Below are 22,540 nucleotides of genomic sequence, written 5' to 3'. Positions count from 1 at the left end.
TCTAGTCAAAGCCCGGCAGGCTCACCCAGCGTTGTGGCTCCACGCCGGAAGTTTCCGGTGACTCTGCTGCAGCTGCTGCCGTCTCCCTGGCAAACGCCGCACTTATCCAGCGTGTTGGAGGAAAACAGAACCCCGTCACATCCGATCGGCTGCAAACCAAAGCAGGAAGTAAAACATGAACTGTTTTAGTTGCTAAATTCATGAAATGTTTAGTCTCAGATTAGTTTTTATTAGTTACAGTAGTTGTTTTAGTTTTTCATACTTTGGTTAATTTTTAGATGCAGAATTCAAAAAGGTCAAAGTATTGAACTTTGGGTAATGAACACTGAACAGAAGATACTTTCTAAAATTCTCTAATAATGTATTTAATTATTGTTGAACAACCAACTGACTCTGACGTTTTCGCAAAACTTTTGCTGTCGCCATTTTACGGACTAGAATAAGTGCCATAAATTGGTGACAGCTGACATAAAAAAATCTATTTCACATCAGTTCAAAAAACTAACAAATAGATTCATAAACACAAAAACAAAGGGGATTATATCTATTATTTCTGTTTGTTTCAGCTTTATAAACACACAATATAGTTCCAATTAGTTTTAGTTTTTCCCCATTAATTACAGTTTCTATTTATTTCAGTTAACAAAAATATTTCTGTTGTTTTGTTTGTTTTAGTGAACTCTAATAACCTTGCAGAGAACAGGACCTTTTCAGCCAACATCAGTGTCTGACCTCACACATGCACTTCGGGGGAAAAGGTCAAGAATTCCCGTAAACGTGGAGCTAAAATCCGGCGTCATAAAGCCGGAGACAGCTGTGAGGGCAGGAACGGGTCAGACTCGCCTCACACGTCCCGTCCACGCACACGCCGCGGTAGCTGCTGTACTTGCAGGAAGTGCCGTCTCGCGCCGTCACCATGAGCTGCCGCTGGCCGTCGGTCGTGGTGCAGTGGAGGTCACAGGGGTTGCTGGAGATATGAACATAATCATCTGAAGACAAGGAGGAGGAGACGGGTCAGAGTACGATTCCCTTTTACTAACTCATTACTGATTCATTTTTAAGTGCAGGAAAGAACTGGACTTCTTCTCTTGATTCTTAAAGATGTTTCATTTCTCATCTAAAAACACTTCCTCGCTTCTGAACAAAGCTTTGGTCAGAGAAATCTCATTAACAGAACCAATTTATTCACATCCTGAGCTGGCAGAGTGAACAGTTCGAACAGTTCGAACAGTTTGAACAGTTCGAACAGGGAAGACGTGGAAAAAACAAAGCCGACATGACCTCTGGTTTCAATGTCGAACTCCTACAGGGCGGCCATGATGGTTTTACTGCCCGGCATGCCGGCATCGTTTGGCTCATGTTTGGATCATTAAATTAAAACAACCCAAATGTCGAAGGGTTAGTGACCTATGACCTTAAATGCCCAGTCGGACCCAGATACCTGCAGCCCAAGTTTGGTGCTGATGGAGCTTTTTGGATGAGAAGTTGGAGAAAATTCATGGTTTGTTTATCTTAATCATGTTTTGTCTTATATTTATTTTTGGTTGTCATTTACTTTTTCTAAATGATTGTTTTTATTTTCCAAAAACAAAATGATTTGTATTTTGTTCTGTTTAATATTTTTTGTACATGTTTTTTTCACTTATCCAGTTTTACTTTTATATTTTATACATTTAAAACTAAATGAAAAAAATCCTATTTATTTAGATTTTTCTGATTTATACAACAAATATAACAATACAACCAAAATAATAGCAAAAACACTAAAAGACATGGACATTGAATGACATAAAAGTAAAAGAAAAGAGACAAAAATGAAAAAATTGAAAAACAGAAACATTCATATATTAATAATTATTACCTTTTTGATTTAGTTATAAGTTGTTTTCTAATAAAAATTCTGAAACCAGAAGGTGAAGAAGGTCCAGTTAAAGATTCTGCTGTTGCTGCAGCTCTAACTCACATCCTGCCTGTTTAATGAAGTAAAAATGAATCGGGTCAGGGCCGGACCAGGGTTTAATGGGGCCTCAGGCAGAATTTAACTTTGGGCCCCAAACTTTCCATGACCCCCACTGACTGGAGAGAGGTGGAGCTTAATTCATTATCTGTATGTGTGAACAAATTTAACCCAAACAAAAAACAAAGATTAAACTCCTAGCATCAAATTGTTACTACGGTAACACAACAAACATTGAAGAATATTCTCCATAATTTCGCAAATTTCTTTAAATTTTAAATTATTTAAAAACTTTTAATTAATATAAACTATTTATTTAACTTTTACCTTTTTTCACATATTTGCTGAAACTGTCACCATGTTGTGGCAAAACATCCATCTCCTCTGTCTTCTCCCAGTGCTAACTAGAAACAACCAATCCGAGCCAAGAGGCGGTCTTAGACAGTCTTAGCACTGTCAATTACTATCTAACGTGGCGCTGCTCATACCCCTACACTGCAGCTGTTGTGAATGCTAAAGCTAGTTAAAATGGCCACAGATGACGGCAGATAAACAGTTTTCCTGTTATGCTAAGTTGTTTCTCTGCCTTTAAGACATTTAGCAGCGAGTACATGAGATTGACTGACAGCGCTAAGACCTGCCTCCTGGCTCTGATTAGTTGGTTTGATCAAGAGTTGTCCATTTCTTCAGACGGCAATATGATCTTTTCACAGATTATCTGTCTCATGTTATATGTCACAGCATGGCGATAATTTTAACAAATATGTAAAAAACATATTTTTTATAAAAGTTACATACTGCAACTTTTATAAGTCTTTGTTTCTCAAACAAACAGAAGTTTTACATATGGTTTAGTTTGCTTCTGCCTTGGGCCGGCTGTGGGCTGAGTGTTTTTGTGATGATATTACCAGGATAGAGAGGTTTCCACTGGTAGTTCCTCCCACTGTAACGCTGTGAGTTAAAGGACCAGCACTGCTCCTCCCTGAAGCTCCTCCCAGAGGCGGGACAGTCCTGGTGGACAGAGACACCAGAGACAGTGAGACACGTCTCCTCCCTGTCTCTGCTGAAACATAACTTAATGATCCAGGATTACAGGAGAGACGGCTGAAGATAAAACATTCTGCTGTGAAATGCAGAGTTGTCCATTAAAACACGTTTTTAAAATAGTAAAACAATAGCAGTATAGCAATATAACAATAGTAAAGCAGTCTTTTAATTTTTAAAATACAAATTTTAAGAAATATTTAAAATGTATTTGGGACATAGAAACATAAATGTACAATGTATATTAATTTCTATAATACTTTAATGAATTCAATATGCAATATTTTAAGTAAAAAAAGAAAACCGTTTTCATTAATGACAAAAAGCCTCTAATATTGCAGTGACAGTCTCTGGTTTTACAGTTTGTTTCTGTTTGTGAGGACGGTTTGAATCTGTTCCAGCTGGAGCGGCCATGTTTGTTTTTGTAAAGATGTGAAGTGATGAGGAGGAAGTTTGAGACTCACTACGGTGTTGCAGAGATGGTATTTCTTGGCCGTTCCTGTGCAGGTCATGTTGTCCTTTCCAGCAGCAACTTTCTTTCTTTGGACAGAAAACAAACGTTTGGAGAAACGGCGGCGCATTAAAGCTAAAAATCAGGCTGAGAAGATGAGAAAACACACACAGTAATCTGTTGGGTTAGGTTAAAGCTCCCAATCAACCAGAAATCAAACTAAAAGATGATTCCACTGATTAATAACACATTTAAACACATAAACGTTTAGATCCAGTTTTTTAAGTTACACTAAGTGTGTTTGCCAGTAAATGCATCTTGTATCATCCAGTATTTTGTAAGTTTTGTTATTATTATACATGAATATGTTTATCACTATAGTTTCTCGGTTCTCTGTTTATTTGTTTCTCTCTTTCTGCAGGTTTAGAAACAGATTTCCAGTGTCGTGTTCTCTCATCTCCTCTTATTTTGTTCTTTCCCTTTAAAACTTATTACTCATCTTCATTACATTTTACATATGTAAGAAAATATGAATACTGTGTCTTTTTTCTGCTAATATTTTGACTGTTTTCTTGTATTAAAAATAAAAATGATCTTAGTCTGGACCTAATAGTCTGTTGTAGTTCACAGCACATCGCTGCAGACGTCTTGTTCTGTGTTATTTTTAACATCCTTCTCTTGGGTTTTTGGTCATTTCTTTTATGTTTTGAACTCCTAGAAAATATTTCTGATGTCTTTCTGCCCTGGCATGCAGCAACTGTGACCTCACACTGCAGTTTTTCATGTTTATTTAGTAAGTAATGACATTGTGGAGTCTCTTCGGTTTTCTCCACTGTTCGATTTTTTGAATCAGTTTAAGAGCTGATAAAACCGGGTCACCAGCGAACTGAACCGGGTGGGCTCATCGTGTTTGGGTTGGACCGACCGACCGACTGACCTCTGTTTGAGGCAGTGGCGCTCCTGGGACATGACCCCCCCTCCGCAGGTCCGGGTGCAGGCCGTCCACTTGGCCCACTCGCCCCACCAGTAGGTGGTGACCTCCTGCTGGTCCTCCAGGCTGTTGGACGCAGCGCCCTCCTCCTGGTGAAACGGAGAATTACAACACACAGTATGAGTGTGATTAATACAACGGAAGAGGATTAGAACCACTGAAAACAAAATTCTGACTTTCGTTCTCACAGCTCTACGCCGAGCCACTGGAGACAGAAAAATAGGAAGAGTCAATTTCTGCCGAAAAACTCAAAAATGTTGAGACTGAACTCAGAAATTTTCTAGGGTTAAAATTTGCTACAACAAATTCCGTAATGTTCAGGTTAAAATTTCTCTGATTGAAAAGTCAAATATTTGCTAGAAAAGTTTTCAGATTAATCTCAGAAATATTCTAGAAAAGAAACCAGAAATTCCTGAGTTTGAAAAGTTGAGAATTTGCTAGAAACTGAGAAATTTTAATATTAAGCTCTGAAATTTTGTACAGTAAAAAAAATGTATGCGTTTCAAATATGAAGAAATTTCAACTTTTTAAAATTTTCTGAATTTTAATGGACTTGTGAAACTCCACCTTTTATCTAGAAAATTTCTGACATGAAAATCAAAATTGCTGATTTTTTTTCTACTTTTCAAGCTCAGAAATTACCATCGTTTGTTTCTTGAAAATTTTGACATTTTTCTCAGAATTCTGACTTTAATCTTTCGCAATCAAAAGTAGTTTTGATTACAAAAAGCAAAAATTCAGAGAAAAAGTCATTATTCTTTTTTTATTACTATTTTATTGGTTCTAATCTCCCGTAAATTATGATCCACTTCTCTTGGAATAAAAATGCTCCTAAACCAAAGTGATGAAGCAGAACCTGGGTCGGTTCTGGTGTGTTCAGGTGCAAGCGCAGCAGAACCGTTTTGTTTTGCTGATGGCCCGTGTTGTGTGTAGAGAACCTAAGCTCCTGACAGTAACAACAACAGCTGTAGGATTGTTGGACCGTCACGGGAGCGTGCGTCAGGAACCAGAACAAATCCCGGCCCGCGAAGTGACGGCCACCATGTTTTTGTACGGAGGCTTCGGTGCGCTTCCCACATTCCTGCCGTGGATTAGCAGCATTAGCCCGGGCTGAAGGCGGCATCCATTTATTCAAACAGATCCGTCCGAGGGGTCGCTGGAATGTGAGCTGAGCTCCTTGTAAAGGTGTGAGACAGCGCAGCTGTGAGGGAAACTCGGCAAATACCAGACAGACTGAGAGACACGGAGCAACAGAGTCCAGAGGAGAGTCCAGATTTATGAGGCCGGCGGCCGATTCCACCGCAGACATCCAGATTATCAACCTCTCTTTGTTTCTCAGGGAGTTTAAACACCTGAACTGGAAGACTTTGAGACTCTTTATTCCAAACGTTCGTCGGACACAAACTTGAATGTGTTTTATTGGGATTTGATTTAACATCTTAGCTCATATTTGTGAAGGAAGATGAAAGATCGCTTTCAAAATGTTTTATTGATGAAAATTCCTAAAATGTGGCTTTTCTTCACTCTCTTGGCCCATCTCAGAAAGAAAAATGGATCAATTAATTATTAATATTTTAAAATAAAATCTAATCTGTTTTCAATCAAAATTATGCTTTACAGTGCTTTACATCACAATAATTATGAAAGATAAGTTAAAATTATAAAATAAAATGTTTAAAAAGCCTTCAGTCCAATAGATGTGCACTATTGAAGACTGTATATATTTTTTTATCATTAATCTTATTTTTTAAAATATATTTTTAACACTTTTTGAACTTTTCTTTGTAGCCACTTGATGCTGCTGTTATAACCAAGTTACCCAGCTATGGGACAATAAAGGATATTTCTGTTTTATTCTGTCTAAAGTAACTTATTGAAAGTTATTTCTCATACTCATTTTTCTGATTGGTTGATTGTTAAACTCATGAAGCAGCTTTGCACCTTAAGTTATCGTAACAAGCGCTAAGAGGAAAGGTTTCTGTCAAGAAAAACCAAAGGATGTGGAAGACTCCACTGCTAAACCCTAAGAACTCCTGGCCAATTAAATCAGCAGGTCTGAGGCAGCATTCATGCTAAATGAATGGTGAATAAAGGTGCTACCTGTAGCCAATGGTGCTAGCTCCAGCTAATGCTATCAGTTTAGTTAATCACGTTAGTTTGTTTCAACATTTCTCTCACATAAAAAGTTTGAAGCAACTCCCGTAACGTTAGCCTTGACCTCTGATGTTTTGTTTAAAGACTTCAGTCACTATAACCTACCCACGTCTCCGGCCCAGCATGCATTGCACAGGTGTAAAAATGATGACCTCCATAAGTGAGGAATATAACAGAGGTTATTGAAGTAATTATGATACAGATGTTTACCATCTGAGCTGAGTGAGGATGGAGCTGTTTCCCCCCAAAAACTTGCAAAGATTTCAGCCTCCATGTATAAATGCACACCACACTTTTCAGATTGTTTTAGTAAAACAATGCAAAAAGTAATTTTCCCTCTACAGTGTGTTGGTCATCATAAAACCCAAATAAAACATATAGAAAGAGTGGGACAAAATATGGAAAAGTTTAAGGAGGCGGGGCTTAGTGCTGTCAATCAACCTTGTGTACTTGATGCTTAATGATGGAGAAACAACTCAACATTACAAGAAACCTAGACCGCGCATTCACAACAAGCTACACTAGCTGCAGCATAGTAGAGCTCGTGGAGGCGATGTGGAGAAAGGATGAGAAGCCAAACAGATTGTGATTGACAGCGCTAAGACCCGCCTCTGGGCTCTGATTAGCTGTTTCTAGTTAGCACTGGAAGAAGACAGAAAATCTCGATTTTTCACTGATCATCTGTCACACCAAACTAACATGACATAGACTGTTTCAACAAATAAGTAAGAAAATATTAATATTATACTGCAATATTAAGGTATTATAGACTTAAAGCAAGCTCCTCTTTTGCTGAAAAGCTACTTGTAAGTTAGATTTGTCTTATTTCTCGTGTGCTATGATATTTGCAGTAGAAAGTAGATAAAAAATACTTGGTAAGATTGTGTGTTTTTGCAGTGTTCTCCTGAGGTTGTGTACCTGCAGGCCTCTGGACGACAGGTTTCCCACAGACATGGCCAGTGTCAGGAAGCCAAGGAGGACCACACCTGTCTCCCCAAACTGCTCCCATGACCACACCCTCATCCTGCACAGAGGAACGGAAAAAACACTCAGTTTCAACATCTCCATACGGATCTGCATGTTTGTCTCCAGCAGAACCGAAACATTCAGAACATGCATGCAGGGGTTGTTATCAGCATTGGGGCCGCAGACCTCCATGTGTTTCTGGATAAAAACAGCACAGCGATGATTGCTTGACACAGACCGAAGGGTCTGGAGGGAAGCATCGCCACCGCTAATGAGTTCCTGCGGCAGCTACATGAGCTGCGGATGAAAGCTTTCAGCCGAGACATGCGGGTGGTTTTTTCAACTCCAATTTGAGGCTTCTCAGCTTCCAAAACCACACAAGAGTCTCGGCTGCTTCATGCACAGAGAACACATTAGGAGTCTTAATATTTCCTCTCTGACTGCAGTGATCTCGCTTTCTGAAACACAACGTTAGCGGTTTGAGTAGCTAGCATGAAGCTAAGCCAACATTTCCAAGCAGACAGTAAACTTACTGGGATTATCCTGGAACTGTTTAACTATAGATATAGATATACAATCAATCGACTTACTACTAATTGATGACTAATGGTTAATTAGATTTAAATTAGTTCCAATCGATTTTCTAATAACGTCCCGTTTTTACAGCCTATTATTGTTGTAGTTTGGTCGCCATCCAGCAGAGGGCGCCGCTGGTCATCCTTAAACGGAGCCAGGAGTAAAGATGGCGGTCATACCAGAACTGGGACAGGAAAAGGTCAGAACTGAGTCCGGGTTGAGATGCAAAATGCACTTTATGCGCTTTGGTTTTGATATATTAACACTCGACAAGCTCTTTACGTTTCACCTCAATGACGCGTCATTCAGCCGAGCTGCATAACGGAGCAGAGACAATTTCTGAAGCAGTTATTACAGATTTGCCATGAACGTGAGGAAAATGTTGGAAAAGCGAAAGAGCTAAGACGAGAAATAATGTTATGTGATAGAAAAAGACATGATGCTAATAAGCAAGGTTGATTTTGAAGATTATCGTAGCTTCTGTAGAACATCTCTGTTCATGGGAAATGAATTGTTTCACATTTTATTCTTCACATATTTGATTGTTCTATCCAACAACTGAAGAGGTTCCTGTCTTTTTATATTTTATAAATTTGTCTAAGTTTAATAATGTGAGAAAGCCACAATTTTCTGTTTATTCAGTCAGTATAACGGTGCAGTATGTAACTTTTATTGAAAAACAATATTTTATTTACATATTTGTTAAAACTGTCACCATGTTGTGACAGTATAATAGGTGACATATAATCTATGAAAAGTTAGGGGAGAAGCAGTATCATAGCAAAGATGGGGGATGAGCAGCACCACATGGAGTGGTGATTGACAGCGCTAAGACCCTCCTCCTGGCTCTGATTGCTTATTTCTAGATAGCACTGGAAGAAGATGATCTCTTATACCATAAACAAATATGTAAAAATCTACTTACATGCTGCAGCTTTAATACAGTTGACACAAAATAATGTTAAAAATGAATCTTTTTATTATCAGCATATGATGAAAAATGAAGTTCTTTGAAAGATGATCAGCCCACATGATACAAGAGAAAACTCAGATTTTTAAAAAAAAGACGCTCATCAGTTGATCAATCAACTCATTAATCGATAACTTGCCTCCCTTTAACCCATATAAATATTCAGAATTACCTGCATAACACGCAGCTTCGATATAAACTTGATGCGTCTGAATACAAGCCAGTTCCAAGCAGCCGAAACACAAAGTAACATCTGTTTTCTGGGCCATGCAGACCGGCTGGCGGTCCGCGCAGACGGCTACTGGCAGGTGGAGCGTGACGCAGATGGGCCGCCGAGAGGCCACAGGTGGTGCAGACGGGTGAGCTGGACTCTAAAAAGCCAAACACGCCCTAAAGCGCTGGAAGGAGGAAGGGAAGTTTCCCTTCGCTGCTACACAGGTAGGCCTTTGTTTAGCTCCACAGACCATAAGGAAATGTACATGTCTGTATGTAAAGGCTGGCAGGAACAGACACAGACTCACAGGAAAAGGAGGCTTCTCTAAGGAGTTTCCTGAAATTCAAGGATTCAGTGAAGTCCCAAAGACTTAAGAGGAAATTTCACTGAAAAAATTCAATTAATCCGTTTTTTGAGTTATCATCTGGTTAGGGAAAACTCAGAAACTTTACTTTTTTACATAAAATTAGGTCAAGTTTAGTAATATGGCACATTTCAGCAACAAGGCAGCTCAGTGTGTTATATGATAATAACATCATACAGTCATCAATTAAGAAACGAGCAATAAACATTATATTTAGTCAAACATCAAAATCACCAAGCAAATACGCATCAAATATGTTCCAGTTACTGACAATCAAACTCTAACCTGCTGCCTTTTCAGCTTGGTTTAAAGGATCTCAGTGTTTCAGCTGTTTTACAGTTTCCTGGAAGTTTGTTCCAGATTTGTGGTTCATAGAAGCTGAATGCTGGACTGAAATGATTTGTCCATCAGTCCACTCTTTGACTTTTGTTGGATTTTACGTTGCCCTTCACCTTCTGAATCTGACTTGTTGACCTTTGACCTGTACCGAATGCCGCTGAGCCACTGCCTCCACGTCCGTCTCAACATTTATAGTTACAGTTTCTACCACAGTCACGTTTCGCTGCAAAGGGAAAAAGCGATCACTAATGAACTTCTTGTTGATGTTCTGAGAACATCTCCTGAACTTTCGCATGTTAATTGTCGGCCATTATCTTTGCCATTAATTATCTGCCATTGTTGTTTCTCCTTTGGGTGTTTTTGCTCAAACTGTTCCCTATAAATTTCTCTCCTAACTGTGTTAATTTGGGTTTTAACTGTATGTAGAATGTGCTTTAAACCTCCCTGCATGTGCATGTTTTATCCAAACTGTAGAGGCTCCTCAGAGGAGGACGGTGATCACCAGCACAGGCTCATTGATCCCTGAACTCCCAGTTTTAGGACAGGTCTTAATAAAATAAGCAAGCAGCTGGTCTCACCCTCTGCAGTCTGGCTTTCTCTGCGTTAAATATTGGTGGCAGGTGTCTTGAAGCAGCCGCAAGAAAAACCTGGATTTCATTATCCAACCAGACGCAGCTGGAGTGCGGCCAGCTGCCAGACACACACTCAGGGAGGAGACAGACGCTTTGTCCGACACGGATACACGTGCACACACACGCAGCCAGTGGCATGACTCAGCGCCGGCACACACTGCGGCTCTGTGCACGCTGGAGCTCACACACAGGTATCCCAAACACACACAGGCATGTCTTACTCCACCTCTCTGCTGTTTACAGACACACACATTAGTAACGATGGAGCAGATTCTGACTTTGAGCTCAGCGTTTTGAGTTTGCGTACAAACTTTATTGGGGAAATTTGGCCAAAATGCTAAATTTCCAGCAAATGTTCTCCGTGTACAGCGTCCCCCGCTGAGGGAAGCATCTTCATTATCGTTCTGCATGTTCCCACTCTGCAGGCCTGGATAAAAACTGGATTAAAAACTACAGTCATCCTCAGGATGATGGTGTGAACCAGCCGGCCAGGAAACCACAGCTGAAAAGTTTTCTGTTTCTGCACATGAAATATTTTATCTCTGAAGTCAGGTTGAAGTTATTCTATTTAAAACTTTTATTTGAAAACTTGTTTTACTTTGAACGTCATTTGCCAAAACCTTAAAGTTGTTTCCCATAGAGACCAAAAAACAGAAACAATAGAAAGAAACATAAAATATTATTGTTAAATCATAGAAAATTAGTAATTTAATAGTAATTAGTAACTTAATTAACAGACAAAGTACTTAGTAACTTAATAATAAATGACCACAGGGACTTTCACAGACAGACACTAGGTGGTGCTAGAGCGCCTGCTCTTTTCCTCTGGACAAAGTGCCCTTCTGAAATCACTTTTTTTATTAATGTTTTTTTTTTTTTTTACAGTGTATTGGGTGTGGCCCAAGATAGTATTTATAAGTCTTTATTGCCATTTTTTTCATGACTAGACCTTTGAACTTTCCCTCAGTTCATTCATTCACTCATTCATCATACCATCATGTACTGTACACTGTAAAAATGGATTTCTGCACTATTTAAGCTGAGTTGAATTAAGAATTTTAATCTTGATCCTTCATTTCTAGGATTTATTAACTTATTAAAGCTAAACCTCTTCAGGATTATTCAACTCATTTGAGATATTCCATTTTGAGCTATCCTACTTTGTATTATTTATATTTTACTTGTTTTAGAAATTTTGTTTAGTTAAAATTAGTTAGCCAAACCTCTTTCTGTAGCCAGGTTAGCGTTGCATTTTGGGACGGAGGGAGTTTTTTCATAAAGCATAAAGTCCATCATTTAAGACGTCTTCTCATAATCACTCTGTATTTTACCTGAATTAGTTCCCAGAAACACTAATGATGTGTTTTCACACCATCTGCTTCCTGTGTACATCTGGTTCTGCCGGCCCGGAACAACTGACCCATAAACAGACCAAATGTTCCAGTTCTTGTTTGCTTTGTGTTTTCTCTGCGTGAAAAGAAACCGAGCCACCAGAAAAAGTTACAGGTGAACAAATTCATGGACTGATTCATACCAAAGTAACCAAGCCGCAGGATGAATGTTTCTGTCTGTCCTCAGTTCTGCTGGAAGTCTCCTCCTGTTGAAAGGAAATCATTCCTCTCCACTGTCGCCACATGCTTGCTCAGGAGCAGGCGGTGCAGAAAAGTCAAGATTCAATGTATCTGATTGATCTTCCTTAGATAACTTTACAGCCGTTGGTATCTTAGACAACTGGAGTTTTCAAAACCTGAGAGACCTCACACACAACGATAAAAAATCAAATTAAAGACAACACGCCACACACAAACTCTCACTAACGTTTAGATGTCGGGTCGGAAATCTAATAAAACCTCTCAATTTCAGTGTAAACAAACACGGCCGACTATGAAGAAGCAATGGTGGTAGTTTCAGAAATATATTTAACAGAGAAAAGCGAAACAAATCTCTGATGTCCATCGGATTTTCCGTTGTTTTGTCTTCAGTATTTTAGAGACTTTGTCACCTTGCTTACTGATTTGCTACACATTGCATTTAACAGGCTGTGTTCTTGCTTGTCCTACAATATACCCCGATTTTAGATGGAAGTGGTCAAAACGTCTTTCCAAGCGGAGCAGATCACTCTTCACACACGGCAGGAATAACTTCTAAGTTTACTTTAAGAGCCATCCAGATACTCAGAACGTTCCTAAGACTGGAAGGAAAAAATCTGGATAAAACTGTTTCCGTGTGAACTAGACATTACGTTAGTCATGTTGTGTTTAATTGCTTTTCCTAAATTTGGAGCAAATTAAACAGAATTATATATATATTTGTACTTTGGTGCTTCAGATTGCCTTGAGATGATGTTTGTTTTTCTGTTGGTTGTACAAGCTGAACTGAACAATAAAACATAATGATTGTTTTCCTTCAGTAAAGAGGACCATCTGTCCTCAGTGTAGCGAAGCGCTCTTTAGTTTCTACAACGTTAGGATGAAAGATTTGGTCGTGCAGAGCTGGGACTGAGCTGCTACAGGAAACCAATCCCAGGGTTGCAGGCTGCAGTCGTCCTGCTGCCGTCCAGACAGAGTCTTCCTCTCTCCTTCCTCACTCTGCTGTCGTTTCCCAGCAGCCAAGCAGGGCAGACAAAAAAAAAGAAGACAAAAGTAAACACAGTTCCCTCGTCTTCCCTGCTCCCGAACTCTCTCCCCACCCTGATGGACCCCTGGGGCCCCTCGCCTCTCCGTCTTGTTTTTGTAGTCGTGGAAACCTTAGGAGACAGACGGACAGCAGAGGTCTGTCCCCCAGGACGCCGGACTGGAGCTGATCACGCTGCCCGACACCTGTTATACGAATATCGTCTTTTAAATGAAGATGTTTTACAGGAAGACCTGAAATAATCCAACAGTTTAAGGTTTAATTAAATGTATAAATCATGAGCAGAATGTATTTAACTGGGGTGGAACATAAAGCTTTGAGCGTTTTATTCATCCATCCAGGATTAATGTTCTGATTCAAGATTTCCAGTCTTCAAATAGGTTTTCTGTTTCTGAGGTTTTCAGGGTTATTTACATCCATGTCTTTTATTGCTCTAGCATACAGACACGTCCGGTAAGTCACAATGATGCTCAGACGGCCAACATGCATTTGAAAGAAGAGAAGTCTAAGTGAACAATCACCAGGAGTTTTTCTTTCTGTTTTCCATCCTTCTATTTACTTTCCTGAGATTGGTTCAGAGGTAGCAGGAGGGAAACCCAGTCATCCCTTTCCACAGTAAAAAGGATGACTAACTCAACCCCGACTGACTCATGTTGCTATGAGTCAAAAGACATTCTCCAGCTCGTCTTCTGGGTCTGCCTAAAAGTCTCTACCAAGTGGTGCATCCTTTTGAAGCCTTCAACAAATGAGATGCTCAAACAACTTCAACTGACTCCTACTGATTTTAGACTCGGTTCAACTGGGAACCAAAACTGCAATATTTCTGACATTTTCAGCTTCTCTTTCTCACTGCACCGTGTCAAGTGAACCAAACCCTTTGAGCAACATGTTCCCCTCCTCACCTGTGGGGGCGCTGTACCAACAGCCACTGAAGGAAACGACACAAAACTTCTGAAGAAGACACTGAGCGCAACTTTGACTTTTTACGAAATTTCAACTAAACTGGAGTGGCGTCAGATTATAGCAGCTGGATAATTTCTCGTTTGTCTTTCGCTAAAGACCACAAGACATTTCTCCTGCTAGCGATAGATTCAAGTGTTTGTTCTGGTTGTTTTTACCCAGAATGCCCTGCAATGTAGCCCACTTCCTAGATCTGGCGTGGTTTCCGGTCCACTTGGTGTTCACATATGCATTCGAGCCGCACCAAAGTTCACTACAACCAAACCGAGACTGAGGTTTTTAGGCGGAGCAGAGTTTGATTACGTATTCTAAACTTCCCAAATGAACCAGACTGTCTAGGCAAGCAAACTAGATTTGGATTAGAGTGGTGTGAATGCAACCTGAGAATCATGTTGCTATGAGTGAAAAGACAAACTCCTCATCAGCAAAAGTCCATCGTCTCTGTGGTGACATCAGCATTCTCCTTACACTCATTCACACACTAATGGTGGTGAAATTGGGTGAAAGGTGACTCTTGTTTTTATGCTGACTTAAGAAGGATTCCCATGGAAGAACAATCTGAGAATCCTGACAAAAAGTTCTTTCTACTCTACAGCTGCGTGCACACAGACTTGGCAAAGATTTTACATCAGATGATCTTACCAGCCTAACACCTTTCTGTTATCTTGGGGGAAGAAGGACATGGGGTTCACAGCGGGAACCTACAGGTCTATGACCAACTTGCTCTGCCAACCTGAACCACTGCCGTCGGAGAAGTGCATTAAAGTACTTTTAATGATTTGTAGCAAAGAGGCTTTAGTAGTTCAGTAAATTCAGATACAGGTCATAAAGACAAAGGCAGTGGTCAGAAAACCTGCTGTTCACACATTCTGATCTCAGGTGAATTCAGATAATTGAGTCAATGTGAAGAAAACGATCAAACGAAGCGCCGTAAAGGAGACATTGTGGAACTTTGATATCTTATCATGGCTGCTGCTTGAATCTTTCTGGCTCATTTCACTCACTTCATCCCAGCTGTGTGTCGGGTAACATCAACAGCAAGTATCAACCAGGCTCACACAGTTGATGGTTCAATTCCCATCTATGTTTCTGTCTTAAAATCAGGATTCCCAATTGGCTGTACGAGAAAAGGTTGAGGTAAACGTCACCTGTGGAGCTTTGGCGATACCCGATCCCGGAAAAGCAGCCACTGAGCGTTGGAAAGGAGGCCGCGGCATTCTGATCATTTCTTAGCGACGAAAAGCCGAATGACACGTTGGTAATTAGACAAACCCCAGCATCGGTCAGACGCTGGGAGGCAAGAGGTTGGTTGTGCGTGTCTACTTGTCGAGAAACTGACTCATTCCGCGGTCTCCTCTCACAGGAATGATGACTGAGAAAGGGATCGGATCAGAGACGGGAGGAAGGAGCCGGAGGGAGGAAGGAGCCGGAGGGAGGAAGGCTCTTAGTGAAGTTCTTCAGAACCAGGATTTCCAGGAACGCAGCTATGTTCAGCTCATCTGGATTTGAAAAGAAGAGCTGGAGGGTTTCAATGCAGAGACTTGAGAAGGCAGAGTAATTGATCTAATAAAATTCTAATAGATCGCACACATTTACCGTGATTCAGATGCAGATTAAATGCTGTACTCAGAAATGTTTACTGCAGCTTCTCCCCACAAAACCTTTACTGCTTGGATCAGGAACAAAAGAGTCGGTTTAGACGTTGTTGCTCTGATCCATGTTGACTTGACTTCCTCACATGATTAATGGCTTTAATTTACAATACATAGCTAAAGCACTCATCAGATGGTCTGCATTAAAACTGCATAACACATCAAAGCGCTTTGTAACGTGTGCAGAGCTCAAATCTTTCTATTATGCCGTGAATTCTCAGCTTTTTCTTTCTTCACTTGTACTACCTAGCTAAAGAGTGGACAATATGAGCACAGGAGTTAACAGATGTTAAGTAACTTAGGTAAGTTTACCTAATGCTTTGATTGGAAATCCAGTTTGTTTGCCTAGAAAGTCTGGTTTGTTTGTGGAGGTGTGAATTCGTAATCGAACTCTGATGCGGACCAAAGAACTCCGGTCCGCCTACAAACCTCAATCTTGGTTTGGTTTAAGTGATCTCTGATGAGGTTCGAATGCAGATGTGAACACCAAACGCACCAGAAACCACTCCAAAAGCAGGAAGTGGACTACAGAGCAGGGCATGCTGGGTAAATACAACTAAAACAGACTAACATGTCTATCTCCAGTGGGAGAAATGGTTCAGTTGGAGGAGAAATCCTCCAATTGTTAACATATAGTGCCACTCCATTTTAGTTTACATTTTGTGAAGGAGGAAGTTGCGATCATTGTTTTCTTCAGAGGTTTTCGTGTCGTTTCCCTCAGTGGTTCTTGGTGCAGTGGAGATGAACAGGTTGCTCAAACTGTTTGGATTGTTTGACAGTGCAGTGTGAAAGCAAACCGCAGCAGCTGAAAATGCACCAAATGCTGCCATTTTGGTCTCTAATCAAACCGAGTCTGACGGACAGTGAAAACAGCCTTAGTGTTAACGGAGTTCAACAATGACCAGAAACATGGTTTTCTCTAAACAGCAGGAGCATTTTTTGAAAGCAAACATTTTCTGCATCAAGCAGAAAACGCTTGGTTGAAAAAGTTCAGCGTAGGATTTCTATCCCTTCAACTCCCCAGACGAGCCGTGCTGGACCCACTGTGAGCCTCTACCTCAACAGTTTACACTCACATCTCCCAACAGCTGACAAGTTTCCAGTCAGACTTCGGGCCTCTCCAGGAATACACATGCACGCATGCCTGCACAGGAACACACACTCCTCTGAGAGCGAGTCAGCATTATTTTGTGGATTTGTTTTGGTCTGGTGCAAAACACAATTCCCATTGGCTCTAGTGTGCCTCATAAACACACAAACACACACACAGAGCAGAGGGGAAACCACAACTGCACATGCAGGCATCCAAAGCGCCAACACAGAAATCACACAAACTGCACAGCAGCAACACACTCAGAGGAGTTCCCAAATATTTACTCACCTCGCCTGCAGCAGTCCAAGGGCGTCTTGGTGTGTGCTGAAGATGCCACTCAGCGTCAGTGAGTGGGATTTAACGTGTGTGTGTGCCTGAATGTGCTTCAGCCTGCCGGCAACAGCAGTGTTGAGTTGTGATGAGAGCTGCTGTCAATGTGGAGTGAGGAGGGATAGAAAGAGGGATGAAGAAAGGGAGGGAGGTAAGGTGTGCTTTCCCTGCATCCCTTTTCTTCCTCCTCCTCCTCCTCCTCCTCTGTCTGGGCTGGAGGAGGAGGAGGTGGGAGGACCAGAGGAGTCTGGCTGACTGCTCTGCTTTCTGACTGATTTTTTTTTAGTAATCAGTTCATTAGTCTGAACTTCACATCTTCTTACTCGTCTCCTTAAGATACTTTGACTACAGCTCTGAATCATACTTTCTACCTGACACTGATTTACTCCATAGCAACCAGAAAGTTTTGGTTAAAACTTTGCTACAGGCCAATTACTGTTTAAGTGTCGCTTGGAAGACATCTGTTTGGTTTTGGATGAAGGATGAGGGATCCCTAACCCAGGAGAACAATCGCTCCATCAGCACTAACGCCTCTGATGGACTCAGACTCAGTGATCGATCACCTCTTCCTCTGCTCCTCCTTCCTTGGACTGTAAGAGTCTTTCACCCGTTTCTTCATCTTCAGTGTCACTGAAACATCTACCAAAGCAGACATTGATTAGATCCATAGCGTTCTGGTTGATTGGTACCTTGCAAAGCCTAAAGTAGCCTTGATACAAAGTTCTTTATGTTTCTAAAGAACTAAAGAAATGTTTAGCTCCATGTTTGCTAATTTTCAGTGCTTTTTTCTGACCACATTAGTTCCTTTGCATTTAAGGAAACAATTATATGGTTCAAACCTCTGGGATAACATCGCTCATGTTCTGAGGTAAGTTGGAAACATAAAGTCTGAATGGGCCATGTCTTTGGTACCCACAATGACAGCAACCAGAGGACCCACTGGTGGTTGCCAGTGATGAAACCCATCAAGTTGCACTTTGGCTTTAGGGCTTGACCTTAAGCAGACAGGAACCAGGCAGCCAGAAGGTCTGCAGCTTCTTCGGTTGCAGAAACAAAAGCTCCGGAAAGGGAGGAATTTGAGGAGGTTGTTGAAAAAGACTTCTTGTTGACCTAAAGGAAAGCAGGACTTTCACCAGCTGTGTTTGGTTTGATGCTGACCAGGACTGATGATATTGTTGGTAAGTGGAAAGAGCACTTTGCAGATCTGCTCAGTCTGGTCACCATGTTCTTTGTGGAGATGGTCTGAGCTATAAGGCTATTCCAGAGACCGGCTTGATCATTTGAACCCTCAGGGAGTCAGAAGTGGATCAGTTAATTCATAATGGCTCAGAAGGTGGAAGTTCGGCTTTTAACTGGTGGGTTCTCCCAATTTGTCCGTCTCACTCGTTGTGTCCTTGGGCAAAAAAATGAACCTGCTTTCCCTGCTGGTGGCGGTCAGAGGGTCTGGTGGACCTTATCCATGAGGTTAAAACGTGGGATTCAATAGGAGAAGGATCCTCTCTTTGGAACAATGGACCCAAGGCCATGGTGAAACTGGTTCACATGTGCTTTGCTGGGTTGGTTTGTGGGTTCCCAGGGGCAGCATGGACCTTTACCGGGTCGCCATCCTGTTTGTGTTGTTCCTGGATAAGATGCAAGGCGTGGTCATGGAGAGGAGGGTCTCCGTTTTCGGGGTTTTGTCTACTTTTTGTAGCAGATGTGGTCCTAACAGAAAGGATTAGTCCGATTTAATGTCAGACAGTGAGAAAGAAAAAGGTTTTGTCTCAGTTTCTAACTGGAGGTCAAGAAGGGAGCAACTAGGTCCAATTTTTAGATCTTAGTAAAGTTTAAGAAATCTGTCATTTCTTTTAACAAATTCAGACATTTTCGTCTGTGGGATTTTTCCCAGAACTTTCCCTGATTCAGCAGCAGATTCAGGGCCTCTTTGTAAACCTAAATGCATCCACAGTATCTGTGTCTGTTTCTTTCCTTTAATTTCCTGCAGTGATTTGTTTGTTTCTTTTCTGATCATCTGAACTGGCTCATAGATCTCCTTCTGTAAATGACTCCTTTCAGGACACAAGGAACCGTCAGGTGAGCCCAGAAGATCCAGGTGAATGATGTGAAGCAGAGAAGTCTGAGGACCACCGTGTCTTCCTGTCCTTTTTTCCCCTGTCTGTCTCAGTCCTTCATGTTTTATTATGATTTCAGCTCGTCTCCTGTATCTTTCCCTCTGCTGTTATTTCTCGCTGCTCCCTCTTCCTCTCTACCTCGCTCAGTCGCTCCTCTGTTGGTACAGCTGTCTTTTCACTGTGCTGAACTCCTTCTGTGTCATTCCATGTTTCATGGTCTTACTTTCAGGTCTGTGAACTTACCTCCTGTCATGACCAGAGCGTCCTCTCAATCGTCTGTTCGCTTCCTGGTCAGATCGACTTCTTCTCCACTTCATTAACTGGTTAGAATACACCACAATTTATTTATCCAACATTACAGGTCATAATTGGTTCAGATTCAGTTATTTAGAAAACTAAAATTATAAGTTGACGAATGGATGGAGGGACATATGGACAGACAGCTTTTATGGAGACTTTCCAGCCCACAAAAACCCTCTAGGATTTTTATAAGATGAAGTTTGGCTGACATTGCAAGCAGGCAAAAATAAACACTTCAAAATAAAATAAAAGGAAAACATGTTTAGCATCTTCTCTGCAGCCAAACAGCTTGAATAATGACCATAATAGGCAACATTCAAGCAACGCTGTTGGACCTGACGTGTGTTGCTGAGGTCCTGTTCTTTAGCTTTAGCTCCCTGCTGATGGAGGCAGTTCACACCGTCTGCCAGACCAGAGCAATACGGTTCCACCAGTAATTCAAGCGTGCCACCTTGATGTGAGAGTTTAATAAAGGCTGCTGAGTGAATGTAAGTAACACTCCCATGGGTGTGTGTGTGGGTGTGTGTGTGTGTGTGTGTGTGTGTGTTTTGGAGCGTGCCCATTAGCAGCATGCAAAGTATTGGGAGTCATTAGGGTTAGAGCCACCAGACAAAGAGCAATTAAAAGTGTCATAAACGGAACCGCAGTGAGAAATATTCAGAGGAAGAAAACTGGCTTTGCTCAGTTATTGGATGTTAGATAAAACACAGTTAAAAATAAATAATTTAGATGTTTAAGATGAATTATTGGACTAAATGACCTCTACTTCTCAGTTCTTAAAAATCATTTAGTAGCATCCACAGCATGAAACTCTGAAGGAACGGTGGTATTTGGATCCACGTCAGGGGTGGCAATTATTTTTATAAACTCTGCGTTCTGCATCACTTTTTCCTCTTTGACGCTAGCTGACATATTTAAGTGCAAAAAACTTCTTGAAGGGCAGTTAACACATTTGCTGAGCCACATAAAGGCACTGATGACATTAGGAAAGCAGTGGCCTTCAAAATAAAAGTTGTAGCATTGAATTCCATGCAAATTAATGGGATTTCAACTTTTACAACAAACCGTTAGTCAAAAAATGTGTCATGAAAAGGAAAAATATACCAGATACACTGGAGCATAAGTTGCATTTATTTGGAAATTGTTCAGTGTTGATGTGATCTGGTGACACATCATGCTCAGTTGCTTTCAAAAAACTCACAGAAACTGTCAATGTTGACTCTGAAGTCTACTGGCAATTTCTGATGAGCAGATATCTGTGCTCTGAACCAGCCGGGTCAGGTACGGTGAAGTGCGCGGCGGAGACGCATGCGGTGGCAGTAACACCTGCACAGTCATTCATATTCGCCTGCTTGGCTTCCATGGCTTTCCTCATGGCTGCAGAGGGTAATGTTTAACCCCTGGTTCATGTCTCGAGTAATATTGAGCACATTAGTCAAAAAATGTGTCATGAAGTTGCTCCTATAAGTCTCATGACATGGAAAACTAAACAAAAAAAGTCTGTAAAATGCGATAATTTGGGGAATCTTTACATCTCAGTGCAGAAGGACAGTCTGTGAAAGGTTCCAAAAACCCACTAGTTCCAACATTGGACCACTAGATATCGTCATGGAAACCCATGATGTGACAACTAATAAAGTCCATCCTGGGTTGGTACTGTTGTCTAAAAGGAGGAAACCCTGCAGCAGAACCAAAACTACAGAACCTGATCTGGAAACGGCCTCGGATAACCCTGAGGGTGGATGGTTGCTGTACCTCAGGTTAAGTTAAATCAGCCAATAAATTGACCAAGGATGTTTTCACACCTGATAGTCCGGTAGATGTGGTTCGACTGGGGACTAGCCTGTTCCCCTCCTCACCTGTGGGGGCGCTGCAGCAAGAACCACTAAAGGAAACGACGACAAAACCTCTGAAGTCACTGAGAGCAACTTAATTTTTTTACAAAATGTAAACAAAGACGGAGTGGCGTCAGATTTTAGCGGTTCTGGGATTTCTCTAAAGACCACAAGTCATTTCTCTGGCTAGTGCTAGTGTAACCTGCAACTCACAAAAACAGGTTAATTAATTTATACTATATACATAGGAAGTTGGGCCTAATCAGAAGATTTTAAATTCTAGGGAACCCAGGTGTGAGCAACAACAGAACACACAGTGTCTACAAGAAAAGAGCAAATATTTAATATAATAAACAATTGTGGATCCACATTTAAAACAGACAAAAAATACTGCGCGCTTTTATAAAAAATAAATAAATAAATAAATTGAATACTTCAGTCTCCAATGAATTAATTCTTCAGTCTCAAAGTCTCTCAGCTGGTGACCAGTCGGGTCACTATCTACCCGTGCGCCTGGTCCTCTGGGCTGGGGCTCGCCATCCAGTTTCAGGTGAAGAGGGTCTTGGAATCTTTGGCCCTCCAAGCCAAAAGTGTACTGTACAAACTCCAAAAAAAAAAAACCTGACCTATAACAAGGCCAAAGTAAAACATTTTAGCACATAAGATGCTATTTAATAATTTCTCAAGTTCTTCTTATTTTTTTTCTTTCATGTTGTATAACAACAAGTTAACAGAACACAATTTTTCCAACATATTAGTAAAACTAAATAGATTAGCTTATATGTGGTAAAAAAAGAATATAATATACATTCAATCTTAAAATAAATGCAATTACATAAAACAAATACAACATACACAACAATAACAATACAAAATCTTACAATCAATTTTATTTTATATTAAATTTTATAATTTAATAGGTATTTTAGCCAATTTTCACCAAATTTACTTAACCAACTGCCGAGTG

General features: G+C 40.8%; 1 protein-coding gene across 2 annotated transcripts in view; it reads right to left on the bottom strand.

Moving 5' to 3' along the window:
• The window catches only part of ttc16 (tetratricopeptide repeat domain 16), a 31,494-nt gene extending 14,026 nt beyond the window's left edge, over positions 1–17,468 (bottom strand). For both annotated transcript variants that reach the window (XM_028034138.1, XM_028034139.1), the window contains exons 1-7: positions 17,286–17,468; positions 7,516–7,621; positions 4,390–4,532; positions 3,466–3,541; positions 2,866–2,968; positions 844–989; positions 26–149 (exon numbers count right to left, since the gene is read on the bottom strand). In XM_028034138.1, the coding sequence (XP_027889939.1) occupies positions 26–149; positions 844–989; positions 2,866–2,968; positions 3,466–3,541; positions 4,390–4,532; positions 7,516–7,620 (697 nt within the window). In that variant the 5' untranslated portion in view covers position 7,621; positions 17,286–17,468. The remainder of the gene's footprint in view (positions 1–25; positions 150–843; positions 990–2,865; positions 2,969–3,465; positions 3,542–4,389; positions 4,533–7,515; positions 7,622–17,285) is intronic.
• Between the last annotated feature and the right edge of the window lie 5,072 nt (positions 17,469–22,540).

This window comes from Xiphophorus couchianus, chromosome 12 (genome assembly GCF_001444195.1).
Source record: "Xiphophorus couchianus chromosome 12, X_couchianus-1.0, whole genome shotgun sequence".
NCBI lineage: Eukaryota > Metazoa > Chordata > Actinopteri > Cyprinodontiformes > Poeciliidae > Xiphophorus > Xiphophorus couchianus.
Note: the sequence above shows the minus strand (reverse complement) of the source record. Positions and strands in the feature narration are given on the sequence as shown.